The sequence below is a fragment of the Drosophila hydei genome, unplaced genomic scaffold (assembly GCF_003285905.1).
Source record: "Drosophila hydei strain 15085-1641.00,03,60 unplaced genomic scaffold, DhydRS2 tig00008122-arrow-pilon, whole genome shotgun sequence".
Lineage (NCBI taxonomy): Eukaryota > Metazoa > Arthropoda > Insecta > Diptera > Drosophilidae > Drosophila > Drosophila hydei.
The window spans coordinates 6,477,182-6,493,377 of record NW_022045833.1 but is presented as its reverse complement, the minus strand read 5'-3'; the positions used below and the strand labels follow the sequence as shown (position 1 = coordinate 6,493,377).

General features: G+C 39.6%; 3 protein-coding genes across 3 annotated transcripts; 1 reads left to right on the top strand and 2 right to left on the bottom strand.

Moving 5' to 3' along the window:
- Positions 1-2,636: 2,636 nt before the first annotated feature.
- Positions 2,637-3,769, bottom strand: LOC111600905. Its single transcript, XM_023317261.2, has one exon. The coding sequence runs from the start codon at positions 3,699-3,701 to the stop codon at positions 2,919-2,921; it is 783 nt and encodes a 260-aa protein (XP_023173029.1). The 5' UTR covers positions 3,702-3,769; the 3' UTR covers positions 2,637-2,918.
- Positions 3,770-6,815: 3,046 nt separating this feature from the next.
- Positions 6,816-8,598, top strand: LOC111600908 (odorant receptor 42a). The gene is made up of 3 exons (XM_023317264.2): positions 6,816-8,003; positions 8,059-8,416; positions 8,496-8,598. Exons 1-3 carry the CDS (start codon positions 7,228-7,230, stop codon positions 8,586-8,588), a joined length of 1,227 nt encoding a protein of 408 aa, XP_023173032.2. The 5' UTR covers positions 6,816-7,227; the 3' UTR covers positions 8,589-8,598.
- A 1,035-nt stretch (positions 8,599-9,633) lies between these two features.
- Positions 9,634-11,376, bottom strand: LOC111600903 (odorant receptor 42b). The gene is made up of 3 exons (XM_030225142.1): positions 10,247-11,376; positions 9,833-10,190; positions 9,634-9,731 (listed from the first exon to the last, which is right to left on the bottom strand). Exons 1-3 carry the CDS (start codon positions 11,011-11,013, stop codon positions 9,657-9,659), a joined length of 1,200 nt encoding a protein of 399 aa, XP_030081002.1. The 5' UTR covers positions 11,014-11,376; the 3' UTR covers positions 9,634-9,656.
- Between the last annotated feature and the right edge of the window lie 4,820 nt (positions 11,377-16,196).

Genomic DNA, 16,196 nt, shown 5'->3' with positions numbered 1-16,196 from the left:
TGGCGCATTAAGTCGAATGTCATTTTTGGTTTTTCGGGCATTCGAAATTTCATAGAACTGTCAGGGGGAAACAGTGTAGCTGTGCTTTGCTCATAACATTTTGTACAAACACAATTTATATAAAATTTTAATAAATGTCATGTATGTTGTATGTTGTATGTTGCATGTTGTGTGTACGTGTGCTTGTGTTGGCTGAAGTGATTGATTTATGTCACAATATTTGCCCGAACAAAATCCATTGCAATCTGTTTCGTTGGCAGAGTCCAGAGACCGGAGTTACCTTTGTGCCAGGTGAGCAAACAGGTAAGCAGCCACAGCGATGGGCAACAAATCAACCTAGCTACCTGTGTGTGTGTGTGTGTGTGTCTGTGTGAGTGTGTGATTTACAAACTGTGCAAAATTAATTTCAACAGCTCGCCCAACGCCACATATCAGACTCTGTGAATGTATTAAAACCTATTTGTATATAGCAAGCAGAGTTTGCTTAAATATTCTCATGAAACTGGTTTTACCCGAGTCCAATAATTAACTTCTGTTTACTCTGGCAGGATTATAGCTGGCTTAAACGCTTCCATATATATATACAGTTTAGATACAAATTCGTTAGAGTTGGCTGAATCGAATTGATATATTGTTTAGCTTTCAGAGAAGCATTTCAGTCATAGGCTAAGCTTATGTTTAACCAACTGCTTAATTTTAATACTATGATAAAGTTTGGTTGGTTGGTTAGCCGTTGAAGTGTTGAGTGCCTATATCAAAATTACTTAGATCGCAAATGTATAAGCCTAAAATCATATTAGGGCTTATTATAATTATATTCTTAAGCCATTTACGCTGTTGGCTTGCGCACAGCATAGAGAAGGGAACGTCAACTAGCCCACAATGTACTCATGTTACTGATAGTACAAAAGTTATCGATGGGGTATATAAATTTTCAGTAGACTAACTAATCGATAGCATATACAGGTTATCGATGGAGTATATAATTTTCAATATAAGTAATCGATTAAGTATATAAGTTCTCAACAGAGTATATAAGTTATCTATAGAGTATATTAGTTATCGATATAAAATATCGATAGAGTATATCATTTTTGATATAAGTTATCGATTTAAAATATAAGTTATCGATTAAGTATACACGCTCTCAACAGGGTATATAAGTTATTGATAGAATATATTAGTGCTCAATGGAGCATATAGGCTCTCGATAAGTTATCTTACTAAGTGTGTTTCCCTAATATATAATTTAAATTTGAAGTTGACTTTGTTTAATTTATAGGGATTCTGAAATTAATATCATACATAGCTGCTATTATCTTAACTTGAAACTCTTTCTCTTGTTTGGCTTGTCAATTTAATCTCAGTTTCATCAAAATCTACTGGTGAAAGCTTCATTTTATGCCCAACATATCATTAAACTCATACCAAATTGGACTACTCTAGCATAAAGTAAGTTTCGCAGAGCTCTCAACTCTTACTCTTCTCTGTCGAGACATAGTTTCATTAAACTTCTTCAAGCCGTAAATCTTTATACTTGACAAGATATCATTTCATATACAATCAGAACTAGAGTTTAATCAACTATAATCCATATATATATATGCATTGAATATAATTTCCTTTTAATCACATGCAAAGGAACAACTGTTCTTGGAACTGTTTTCCCTTTTACATTTCCTCATTTCAGAATTTGATTTCATGAAAATTAGTTCCAAGAAGCTTTGTTTTTTTGCTGAGCTGCTGCAGTTGTCAGGCTCAAAGAGCGCAAAAACTTGAATTCGATTTATATTTTTGGCTTTCAATTTTGCGGTTGCTGTCGCCAGCGTTAAACGAGCGAGTTTTCTTCTTCTTCTTTGGTGTTGGAGGAGGCCAAACTGTCAAAGCATTGCGAGATCTTCAAGCCAACTGTCATAAATGTCGACATCATTAAAATGTCATAAAGTTTGGGCGAAGGCACAGACATGGACGACAACAACAACAACAGTCACGATGGCAGTAAGTAGTTGGCCCCAAAAATGTGCAAAAATTTCGCGCACTTCCTTTTAACATTGCGCATCCTACTTTCTGGCTGTTTATTTTTTGGCGGGCGCTTCCTTTAGACAAACCGCTGCGGATGCAACCGAATGAACCGACCCAACCCATGCAACCATTCGCCAGAAACTGAGGCTGCACTTGCTGTTAAATGACAAAGCAAGTTGCAAAAACTATTTCCTGTAAAGACAGAGAGAGAGAGAGAGGCAGAAGGTGGCATAGAGAGGGAGAGAACGAGTTCATGAAAATTTCATTTTATGAAAATACTCGTAGTTGTATTATTTTTTGATAGCACTTACTGCCAGTGCACACTCCATTCCAATGTGATGGCGTTTAAAAAGTTTCACTGTGTTTATGTGCCATAACAAGTCTATTAAACTGCTCAAAGATGGGCGTGGCAAATGAAGCGTTTAGCGAACTAAGGCTGGCGCATTAATCATACGCACCGTGCGCCACACATAAATATAAATATATATAAATCGTCCCAAAATAAAACCATAATCGTTTGTTCAACTCGCAGCAACTGAAATCGAAGCCATTATAAACCTATACATACATATATATGTAGCTATATATATATATATATATTGAGAGCATTTTATTTTGAAAGCTAATTAAGTGCGGCCATTAGATGCGAGCAACGTTGCCCTAACAACAGCAGGTTGGCTATGATTTTGAAGCCCAGTTCGATTAATGAGGCGCAACAAGCAAACACAGAGAGAGACAGCACGATAGAGAGATGGGGAGAGGCTGCCAGTTCGTAAGGCACATTGAATTAAAGTTCAATTGGGCAAATCATGGCAAGGGTCGTTAATAAAGCTACTAATAGCCTGTGGAGCCAGGCAATAAGCAAGTTAAGCCATACAAACAGCAACCTAAGAGTTTCACTTGGCGAAAGGAATTCGCACATTTCTCGATGTTGTTGAAATTCTCGATTTTTTTAATTTTCGTCTAGTTTTCGGCGGCAGTATCTCATCATCGTCTTCGGAATAGTTGGACGACTCGGATTCATATGGATCGTCGAGCAGGGAAACATTCATCCTACGTATTATCACAAAGATCATGCCAATTAATGTTGCTATGCAGATGGCGATGTTGTCGCGGGCAATTTCCGATTCGATCGTGGTTAGATATTCATAAAAGGGCTGTTCGCAGCCATCACAGCCGGGCAGTTCGCAGCAGGCGGCCTGCGACCAAGTGCGATTGGTAATGATATAGTCGATGGCGCCATGCAGGCCACAGCAATCGAATAGCTCCTCGACCTGGGTAATCTTCGAAATGTTCCACATATAGAGCAGCATCATGTTCGAGAAGAATAGGTAGCTGCTGCGGAAGAGAAAACGCGACAGTGCAATGCAAAATGTCGTATACATCGCGTAGGAACTCATCAGCATGTAGGCGGTGAATTTGTAGAGATTAAATGATCTCGATAGACGCGTGCCCAGTATACAGCTCAGTATGAAGGCAACCAAAGCCATGCCGCGTACAAAAGTCACACGGGGAGCCAGGCCCACCATCGTAATGGTTGTGTTGAGGTATCCGATTTTGCGGCGATAGGCATGATTGCAGAGATCGATTAGAAAGAATATTGCCACGCCCAGTAGCAAAATGTGTATCTCAATGACGAGGCCCGGCGATACTTTTATATAGCCAGAAATCTTGCCCATGTCAGCTGCTGGTAGCAACTGCTGCTGCTGCTGCTGCTGCTGCTGTTGCTGTGAAATGCGATGCAATGTTTATTTACTTTGAAGTTGGAAAAACGTTTGAGACCAGCTGTCGTTTCCTTTTCACTTTTTATTTGAAGTTGACCTCAAAGCCAACTGTTGATTTCCCCTCTCGTTGCCTTCCGCTCTCCCTCGTTTGGCTAATATCAACATTTCGCTCTGTCCTTCAGACTTGTTGCTGAGGTTTCAAGTGCAAATGAGTTTGCTTTTCGGCAATAAAAAGCGCCACCTGTTGCCAGACTGCTCCTCATTGCCAAGGCCAAAAATGAAAAAAAAAAACAGCCACAGCTAGAATAACAGCCAACTGAAATTAAATATTTGCGCGTGAGCCAACTTGATGTTGATTGCTCATGAGCCACAGCCACAGCTCCCTCTGCTACTACAGCTCGCACCCACTTCAAAGCCAAAAAAAGAAGTCAAGCATTTGCGTGCTGTTTGTCAACATGATACCCTGTATTCGGTGGCTCAAATACATGCTATGCGAAAAGTTTTGATGTGAGCGGTAATATTTCTTGGTTTTCTTTATATTGGCTTAAAAGAGCTTTCATTTTATCATCTCTTTTGGCAAGGCTCGCACATATATATATTTATATATTACTCAGACTCTGTCTGACCTGCTGTCTATTATGCTGCCTCTTGAGCAACCCTCGCCAATGCTTATTTTGTTTTTCATTTAAGCAGCTCATTAGGCAATTCTCGCTTGAGCTTTTTTTAATCAGTCAACTCCTGTCTGAACAACTCTCTCATGTTCCTTTACCAGTTCTACTTCTCTCAATTCTACGCACCACTCTCGCTAAGGCTTACTTAAACTCTTAATCTAACAATGCTTTGAACAGCTCTCGTCTAGGCTTACAACAGATTTTATTCAAGCAACTGTTTGAACGACTCTCGCATCTAATCATGCATACTTATAACAGTTGCTATGGAACTATTTGATTAACTCTAGTTCAGGCTTGCATAAATTCTCATTCGCTCAAATCTTTGCGCAACTTCGCATTAGAAACTAACATCGGCTGTGCGTCCACTTTTTAAGCAACCCTCGTACCAATTTCACTCAATCAATACGCATATTTTAACACACCTTTAAACTATTAACGGATTAGGTCATTCACCTAGACACTTTAAGTGTTGGAACAGAGAGGTCATGAGAGGAAGAGAGCGAGGGAGAGAGTGTGAGAGCGCGAGAGAATATAAAATTAAAACCCAATTCATGCCCGTGACAGGTGTCGCCCTTGATTGGGTCCACATTCAACAGGCAAAGGGCGCAGCTGCATTGTATTCATTTAATTAAGAAACTGTGACATGTTCTCGACCAGCCACCAAAAAAGGTGTCCGACCTGAAAGCAGGGAACTGGTAACTGAAAACTTTATAATTAACCACTTTAAATTCAAAACCTTCCATTTAACTTGCCAACAAGACTTTCAAATACTATCTATCTGTAAGCGAGTTGTTAAGCAATTTAAAGTACAAAAAAAAAAAAAGAAACAAACATTTCAACCTCAAATATAAAACACAACAAAATGGCCGCAACGGCACTTCCGCTTTGCCGAAAAAATGTCAACAGGAGACAACGGCCAACAGGCAAGAGAACAATGAATGTGGCGGCGGAAACAGAGGAAGCAACCCAAAAATTCATTGCGTCCAGGGAATTCATAACGGATATATCCGCCTTATAGCGGACATGATTGCATTTAGGGAATTGTTGTCACCAAATATATTTCACAGCAGCTTGATGTGATTTTTACTTTGATGCCTTTAAAGCCGTTGCGTATTTTCAAAATATTAATAAAAAACTGTTTAAATAGTAGTATAAAGGGTACATAACAATGTAACTGCCAGCAAATTGAATTTAAAACTTAATTAAAGGAAATGCTTTAGTTGCAGGTCAGCTTATCTCAAAGTGGCGCGGTATTTGCCAGTCACTTATTTCCCATGAGATTATATGCTTTTGCCTTATTAACGTCTTTATAAATAAAAACAATCCACTATATGCTTTATATGCTTATTATTGGCAGAGTGTAACGGCAAAAGTTTTAATTAATTGAATTTAAACTGAAATATCTGGCTTCAAGCCATGCGTTAATTGAACTAAAGATACGTTGTGAAAACATACAAAAAAAAAAAATATATAAAATGATAAAATAACATACTTTAATTGCGCTTAAATGCTGCGCAATGTCATATTTATATAAATATGTTTGCTATTTATACTCTGTCTACAAATAAGCCAGTGGAGTGACTTAGCTTATTTTGCTAATAGCTTTAAAATTTAATGAAATATTTAACACTTTATTTAAAAGAATTGAAATATATATAACTATATGCTTATATTTTTTTATTTATTTAACAAAAATTTAAATAAATAGTTTTCGATATTTTTCTTAACAAAAATAATTTCTACTTATAATTATATATTTTAATGTTTAAATTTTTTAATTATATAAATAAATTTTATTTTAATATATGTTTGATTTAGTGCATAAATTATTTATTTCTTTTAATATTGTTTATAAATATTAATTTTTAATATTACTTACATATTTTTTTCAATTTACTTTTAGAAATCTCCATTCCCATTTACTTAAAAAGTATTTGTAGATTTCAATCTTTGTTGTAGTATCTTAACTGAAAGCAACTCGAATATTTCTTTAATTTTTTATTGTATCAGAAGAATTTTACACATTTAAATTCTGTTACAGTATATAATCAGCTAGTGAAGCTTACTTAAATTTTATAATTTTCCTTAATTATTAAGTATATTTTTAATAATTGTATTTTTACCTGTGTCACCTGCAATGCTTATTAACTGAGCTTACGCGTTATGATCCGCAATTAAATTTGTTTTACTCACAATTATCGCAGCATATTTTTGTGAAATATTTTGTAGGGCAATACGAATCAATCAATTTCTCACTCTCGAATGCAAATATATTTTTATATATTTCAATTTTTATTTAAATTTTAATTGTATTGCAATTGTTATTATTATTTCATTATATGCACCATTTGAAGCGGCTTTAAACAGTTTCGTTGTTGCTTTTGTTGCTGTTGTATTTAACTGTTATTTAATTACAATATTGCAAAGGTATATAAAATACGTAGACTAATTGAAAATTGTGTGCAGTGGCTCGGAGTACGCCCACGGGGCACAGCGAACAGAATTCATCAATTATTGACGCTGTATTGTGAGCTTTAACACTTTGCTAAGAGCAACGTCGAACAGTTGTCGGCTATGGAGACTGGTAGCGATGCGCTACATGGGCCATAGATGTAGTCGGGTAGCGTAGTCGGATAGTTCTTGCAGCTCGACGCCGTTTTTGGCCATGCATTTTTCACATTTGCATTGATGGGTTTATAATCACAGGATACGTGCTGAACCTCAAGGCTATGTGGCATGCGCCTATATAAGGCTGGCAGCTGTTGTGGCATTAGTTCCAGAAGTAGCCAGAGTCGGTTGCAGTTGCCAACATGTTGCTGCGTCGCATCTTTCCGAATATGTACAAAGTGCCAGACTCTGCTCCCGTCGAGTCTCGCAAGGCTTCGCTGTATTTGCTGCGCTGCGTTTTCCTAATGGGCATCAGAAGCCCGCCTAAGAGATTCTTCTTCATCTACGTCCTGTGGTCGTGCGCGCTAAATTTGAGCTCTACTTTCTATCAGCCCATTGGCTTTCTGGCTGGCTACGTTTCGCACCTGTCCCAGTTCACGCCCAGTCAATTCCTCACCTCATTGCAGGTGGCCTTCAACGCTTGGTCCTGCTCGACTAAGGTGATCATTGTCTGGATACTGGTCAAGCGTTTCGATCGGGCCAACGAAATACTCGACGAGCTGGACAAAGTTGTGACGCTGCCAAGCGAACGTGAAAGAGTCCATCGAACTGCGGCCAACAGCAATTGGATCTTCTTCTGCTACATGGGCGTCTATGTGGTCTACGCATCGAGCACGGCTCTGATCGCCGCCATAATGGGCGTGCCCTCCTTTCAGAACTATTATCCAGTGCTCGATTGGCATGCCAGCCGTTTTCAGTTCTGGCTGCAATCGGGCCTCGAGTACTTTGCCATGCTGGGCGCTTGCTTTCAGGATGTCTGCGTCGATTGTTATCCCGTTAACTATATTCTACCCTTGCGCGCTCACATGGCCATCTTCAGGGAGCGACTGCTGCAGCTGGGCACTGATCCCGACGAAAAGCCGCAGCAACGTTACGAAAAACTTATCGATTGCATCAAGCATCACAAAATCTTGCTAAGGTTTGTCTGGAATACCCAATTGAAATCGCATTTGATTGCATTTTTACCCTCCCAGCTACTGCGACAATTTGCGTCCCCTGGTGGGCGGCACGATATTTGTACAGTTTCTGGTAGTTGGCTTGGTTCTGGGCTTTACGATCATTAATATCGCGGTGTTTGCCAACTTTGGCTCTCGCATTGCGGCTATGTCCTTCGTGTGCTGCATCATGCTGGAGACGACGCCATTCTGCACACTCTGCAATTATCTGGCCGACGACTGTTACCGGCTGGCGGATGCCCTGTTCGAGTCCAACTGGATCGAACAGGATGAGCGCTATAAGAAAATCGTTTTGCAATTCCTGCAAACTCTGCAGAAGCCCATTGTCTTTATGGCCGGGAATATTTTCAGCATTTCGGTGGCTACGAATCTGACTGTGAGTCCAAGCATCTTCACTTTGCCCACACTTTACAGCTGGCTGGAATATTTTTTTCTAATTTTCATCTCTTTTATAGGCCACCAAATTTTCATTCTCTGTTTTTACGCTGGTTAAGCAAATGAATATAGCCGAGAAGCTAGCCAAGTCAGGATCGAACATTGAATATTAGTAGGCACTCGAAATACAAAGGCCAATTTTTATTTGGTATTTTTATGAAACATAAAAATCAAAATTTATCACAAAGTTAAGTGCTTATGGAATTTGATGAGAACTGTGCTAATTTAATTTAGTGCTTAGAAGCCTTAGGCAGCTTAACAACACATAACTGTTTATCATTTAGCAGCTACTTGCTATTTACAACCTCAAGTCATGAAATGCGTTTACCAACACTACACTAGATAGCACAGAGAACTGTAGCTGTTAATGTTATGTAATACGCATTTAAGCAGAGTATAACAGTGGTAAAATGGTATGCTCGCTATATTTGCTAACAAATAACTGTATAACAGCTGCTTGCAACAATTTAAATTGCGTATAACAGATATAGATTTAGAATAGTATAGTAGAGTTGTAGTTATTCGTAAGTTTTACTTACCAACACTGCTTGCGACAACACAAAAGCCTTTGTAGTATGTATAACAAGTGTTAGTATAACAGTGTTTTTGACTATTTACAACAGCTTTCAATACACTTAATTGCTTGTTATACACCTACACTTACCAACACTACTCATTACACTGTGACAAATTATGTTTAACAGTAACTCAAGCTGTGTATAACAGTATCGAAACTAACGTATACCACTAAGAGACATACCTAATGCCTAAGCATTTGCACTACACTATAATTCTCATCTGCAAAAGGAAACTAAAATATAGGATTTTTACGTATGTATAACAGTTGACAGAGTTGCGTAAAAGAGTATAAAATTAACTTGTTTGGCCACATTCATAAACCTAGTACATATCAGATCTAAGAGTTGTAAGAAACTGTTATACAAATAATCACGGTATAAATCTCACATATTACAGCTTAAAATACATATGTTTATATGTATAACCGTTGCTAGATCTGACGTATAACACTTTATAAATTACTTGTCTTGGCCAAATATGTATAACAGTTGTTAAAGTGACTTAGAAAAGCATTACATACACTAGCATTGCCTGCATATAACAGTTTTTAAGTGCGCGTAATACTGTTATACTAATAGGTATTTCCTGTGTGTCCTCAACTTTCACTCGCTCTTAAATTTATCCGCAATATTCATTTGCTTCACGATGGTTATGACCGAAAAAGCAAACTTAGCGACCTAAAGAAACGAAATAAAATCAAGTAAAAATTATAAAAATCATGAAAATAACAAAAATTACTTTAATGTGAATGGCATTGTTATATTTTCGTAAAACTTACGCTGATGTTGCTGCTCATTGATATCGGAAAGATGCCGCCGGCTATAAAAGCGATGGGCTGCTGCACATTGTGCAGAAAGTACAATAGAGTCGACTGGTAGCGGGGGCCCGAATCAATCCAATTACTCTGAAAGAGAGCGTGCGACAGAGCCTCGCAGTCATCCATAATCAGATTGCAGGTGTAGCAGAAGGGGAACGTCTGCAGCAGTGCGGTGATGACGAACAGAAACGAGGCGATGCCCGTCCACAGATCCGAGAAGAAGAAAACATTGATCAGAGTGAGGCCCAGGACGAGGCCGCACAGCAGAAACTGAGTGAAAATTGTGCCCGAGATGACGGGACGAATGAGATCGCAGTATCTGGAGCGAGTAGAAGCAAAGATTAGATTGGAGTACGGCAGACTACGATCACTTACTCAATGATCAGCTTGTGATCGATGACACAATTGACCAGCGCCTCGTAGTTCTCGTCATCGGTAATGGCTGGATCCGTGCGCAGGTTGCGTATGCGTTCCCTCAGTATATCCAGGTGTGTGCGCAGAATAAGTGTGTAGATCAACGGATATGTGTCCGACAGCTGATCCTGCAGCACAGCACCTGACATAACAATGTACTCTAGGGTCGAGGCTACCCATAGCCTGAGTGCGCCATCGTGCCAATCGATGAAAGGATTATAGAGCTGCCAAGGCGGATGGCCATTCAGAACAGAGCTTAGGTATGTGGAGCCCGCATAGCCGCAGTAGACAAAGGTGAAAATGAGAAAGGCATGATTGCCGCGTGCCACAACCAAATGGATTTTCTCGCGCTCCTCGACACTGGTGCAGCGCAGATCCAGCTTATCCAAGATATTCTTAGCCTTGATCAGGCGCCACAGCTGCGTATAGGTGATGGCCACCTTCACCGAGGAGCCATACGCATTGATGCACACCTGCAGCGAGGTGAGAAATTCGCCAGGTGAGAAATGCTTGATCTCCGTTATGTAGCTGCCCAGAAAGCCAAGTGGCAAATAGCTGGTGCACCACACAAACGTGAGCATGGTCCACGTGAGATAAACATATCGCAGCACTCCCGACTTCGGCGGTCGCCAGCCAATAAATTTCATGGCGCGATACAAGTAGATGCAGCCGTCGCGCGATTTCATTTGCTCCGTCAGCGGAGCGGGTTTGATCAGTCTGAAGAGCATCCTGGCGGCAGTCTGTGCATCAGCCCAATGGCGGCACACGGCTTATATAGCATCAGACTGCACTGAACTGGCCCGTTGACATTTTGGATAAGTTTTTCCTGTTTTTTTTTTTTTGCTCTTTTTCAATTCAGTGGAAAAGTTTTGCAGCCAAAAAGTTTTGTAGCAGCTCGCTTGTTGTTTTTAATTATTCACTTGAGAATTTCTCGCTCTGCGTCGTTATGTTTAATTAACAAAGCGAGCGTTGAATGCAAGTTCATCTAATTTCTATATACATGTGGCAGTGTGTGTGAGTGTGTGTGTCTGGCATATTTCCACATGTTGACTTTCCGGCCTGCATTAATGATGGGCCTCGAAAAGCAAAGTTTTGCTTAGAGTTACACAGTTTTGAGTCATATAAATATAATATATATATAGAAAAATATTTTTAATATGAATGAAAGGTAGTTTACTGATTAGAATATTTTATGACTTTAGTATTTATGTATTTAACTGGCGTAGCTGGCATAGAAAGTATGAGAATCATAACCATTCTCGAAAGGCCTGTAAACAAAAGACTCTGACAGCTCATAGAGCGCACCCTAAAGTAATTCTCTCTGAATCTAATGGGGTTTAGATAAATGCTTATGGAGTAGTTTCGCGCCATAACAATTCTGACAGCTCTGATTATTGATGAAATCATCATGGACAAAGCGCACAATAAGTTTGACTAACAGAACAATTACTACAAGCATTGCTCTGCCTTAAGTTTATTTATTAAAAATGTCAATTCAAACACAACAAATAACATTTATGAGCCGTTCAATTGGTTGTCAAATAAAGCAGTGTTGACAGCTCAAAGCTGTAAGGCTCTAAAGTAAACACACCTTATACAGTTAATATATATTCATGTCTACGTTCAGCTCTATTTAAGCCCACTATAGGGTATCATCTAGTCATGAGTGTCTCTCCTTCAAGCTCTCCGCTGCTTTATCGTTCGCATTTACAAAATATGCGCTAATCGCAGGGCAAGTTCAAGGCGTAGTTGAGCTTTCAAGTTCAAATGCAATTATTAAACTGATAATAAAGGCAACTTGTGCATAAACAGCTTTAAAGTTGTGTGTGTGAGAGTGGGTGTGTGTGTGTGTGTGTCTCTGCTGCTGCTTGACATTTCAGTGTAGCTTTAATGAAAAATATGTTCGGTGAGTGTTATTAATATTCCTCAGAATGTCTGGCGTTTGACACATGTTTTGTTGTCGTGCGCTCGTTGTCGCTTTTGTGTTGTGTGGCAGAGCTACTGCTCCTTTTTCTGTTCGTGTGTCTCTCCTTTGCGCAAGTTGACATTTTTTTTCATTACTTCAACGTTTCAATAGAAGCAACAGCAGCAGCAGCAGCATCCAGCTGCCTGGCTACAAATGAACGCAAGTGTGTGTAGTATGTGTGTCCAAAGGCAGCGCGTGAAGCAAGGGCAAGGATAATCTTTTGTTTGCCATTGTACGACTCACACTTCAGTTACTTTCAGCTGCAAGGTAAGCAGCAGTAGCAGCAGCAGCAGCTGCGTATACTGAAAGCTGTTTTGGGCACACAACATATTTGTATTTTGCCTTAGCTGTGTATTTGCCCATTGCCACGCCCAGGTGTGCTCATATGCCTGGCTGACAGCGTAGCTTACGTGCTGACATCTAACACAATTTATGCAGCATAATAAAGCCAGAGAGAGAGAGTGGGAATTGGAGCTGCTGGTCAGCTGTGTCTGGCTAGAAAATTTCATTTTGCAGCCGCTGCTCAATCGTATCAATTAAGCCAGATTCAGCTTTGGGGTTGGGGGTAGGCACTTTAAAGCTGTGCGTCGTTCACTCGCTCAACTAATTGCAATTGGCGCGTGTCTGTTTTTTTTTTCTTTATTTTTTTTTTTGGCTTTCATCCCGCTGGCTGGCTGCGAGTAGATGTGTTGTATGTGCATTTAATAACATCAGCGAGTCATTTATTATCGCTTGACGTATTTATTTTAATTAACGGAAATTAATGCCACAGTGCGCAGCTGTGCGAACATGTTTGCAGTTGCTTACACACATTTCGGAGGCATGCCCCACACGCACAGAGCAAGATGCTGCTGGCAAACACCTGACGACAGGCGCACACATGAACGCACAGGACACTGCCACCTAAAAGGATGCCAGGCAGACATATACGGCGAGCACATGTATCGCTCAATGTATCTTGTTGAGATCCCAACCAACTCACACACACACACACACACACACATACACACTGGCACTCAGCTAAGAGTGTCAATCTGTTTTTGATATGCTGCAAATTAATGGAGTTAACAACGAGGCGGTTTGCCAGCTCTTGCCTGTGCTCTCACACTCACACACACACACACACATGTCTACACTTATATATCTATTTGTTTGACATGTTTATTTTGATGTAATATTTGTTTAATTCGTGTGACTGCACAATTTATTAATCATTAGCAAATCACGTTTCTTTTTTGTCCTAAATTTAGCTGTTCATATTGTTGCCCGCTCATGGAGTCAAGGGAGAGTATATGGGTTTGCTATGCACGCCCATGTATTAGCTAGGCTCTTACAGTTTTGTATGTTCCTTGTGGAAGCGTAGTAAATGCGTAATTATTAAATCCTTCAGATAAAATGAATTTAATTAAGGTTCCATTGAGCCGAGAGTCTCGGAATTTATATCACGTATAGTCATGTATGCCACTGCCTGATGAAAGTATCTAAAAGCTTAAATTGCGAAACAACTGAGAAGCCTGAATTATTTTGAACCTTATGAATTACCTCTCTTTAAATAAAGCAATCAGCCGAGTAGACCAAGTCAATCGTTTCCATCTGTAGATCTATCTGTTGATATGCATATCTCTTCGTCTGTCTATCTATTTGTCTGTTAATCTGTCAGTTCATATATATGAAAGCTGAATCTTATGATCTATATTAGCTAGAGACGTCATTGCTTCTGGGTATCTGCTAGTCGGTCATTCCCGACAACACTTTCTTGCCTTAGAAATTAGATCTGCATGCTTTGCACTGTTGACCTTTTCCACATTTAGACCTCAAATTGAGTGAACGAGCATTATGCAGTCAGTTCTGCCCAACTGTAGCCATCTTAACCCTTTATTATATACACATGAATTTTGTAAGTGTACCGAAAGCTTAAATACTTTAATCAGCTGTGCATATTTTGTGCACAAACTGGGAAACTAACGGCTTTTGCATGCATAAGTGTGAAGCTCTGCTACAGCTACATGCTGTTTTGAAATACCCTGTAAACTTTAATGAATGGGTGACTATAAGACTTAACTTAAGACTTAACTCTTAACTCCTTATGAATATATTCATATCTTAGCTGTATTTTCTACTTCATTTCAGGCATTGAATGCCTTGCAGAAGGAAAATGATTTTCTTTGATCGCCTCTCTATGTGATTCTCATGGCTTTTGGTAAGTTTTTCAAGTCAAGCTTTGCTTTTAATTTGTTTTAGTGCATTGTAAAAGCAACTTATACAATATTTATAATACTCTGTGCCCCTTGAGCCAGTGCTTTAAGTAAAGGTCAATCTGCCCTTATGCAATTTTCAAATTAATTTAAAAAAAAATTAAGTCAGAATTCTGCTCTATGCTCAGGTCAAGCTTAGTTTCGTGTCATATGCAAATTCATGAAGTTTTTGGACAAAGCCCAGCTGCTGCAGCAGCAAATTGTTCAAAATGATGAGCGTGATTATCATGCATATGTATACGTAAGTGTGTGTGTGTAAAATGTTACATAATACTACATTTATGTGGTAGTATATGTAAATGGAATATAAAATGCTTAGAATAATTTCGCAGCCAAGCATTAAATTAATTTTTGTATTTCATTTTTTGTTATTCTCTGCTAAGCGCGAGCAAAAAGAGAAGTGCGAGCGTTGCAATTGGGCAGAGCCGACGGCGTAATACTCGTTTAGGGTCTGCTCAATGGGCATTGACAGTGGAATTGATCTATATAGGTATGATATAAATATATGATCTATATATGTAAAGAGATCGAACTCTACAGGATGCTGGGCGGTAGCCATGTTTGTCTTGTCTTTCACACTCTCCAAAGCGAGGGGTATATACATGCAATCAGATCTACAATTGGTACATGGCAACGCCAATATACTCGTTTGTTGCCACGTGAACGTGTATTAAGCATAAATATACAAACTGCACTTTGGTGAGCTGCTACTGTTGTTGAGCGCTTTGCTCTGCTTTCTCTCTCCCGCTCTGTCTACCTCTCCCTTCCTCTCGCTCTCTCTACCGCTCTTTCTCTTTCTGTAGCTATAAGTGTGTGAATGCCGCAAACAAAATGATGATGAACAAAATTCCCCAAAGCAGCTAGCGACCCTGAAGTACACACCAGCACGCACACACGCACACCCTCACACACACACACACAACAGTACAGTTAGAGCTGCGCGAGTGTAGAGCAGGGTCATAAATGCCATTATTATTTGTAAACATTGCGACAGCGAGTGGCCCAAATTGTTAACTTGGCTACAAGGTCGCGCTCATAAACATGTGTATAAAAACAAAAAACATTCAAAAAACAAGCAACAAAACCTAGATAAAGAGTGTGAGAGAGAGAGTGTGTGTGTTTGAGAGAGAGAGGCACACATTATGCTAGACAACATACAAAAGTTTTAATTAATTTTCGTCTGTATGAACCGCAAGTGCACGAATGCGTCTGCTTAACAGCTATGTGTGTGTGTGCGTGTCACGCACACTCACATTGTTTATATCCCAGAGCAACAACAACCAAAAAATGTCTTGACCCAAATGTAATCAGATAATTTGTTGTGCAGTGCCAATATTTGCTAAGCCGCTGCGTTTATTTGAAGTTCATAACAATTTTGTAAGTTATTAAAGGCGCACACAAGTAAACAAGCAAACATACACACACACACACCTGTAAACACCTGTACATGGCTGGCAGTAGTGTGCTTACGGCCTGGCACTGATTTTGCCTTTGGGCGTTGTGCAAATATCGCATGCCTAGGCCTAGGCCCAGGCCTACTCGCAAATGTTGGCCAAACAGTCAGGCAGTCTGTCAATCAGTCAATCAATCAGTCACTCATTCAGTCAGGCAGTCTGCCTATCAGCAGGTGAAAGTAGCACAAAAGAGCAACAGACCAAAATTAATTTAATAGAACCAAATTATGCGGGCA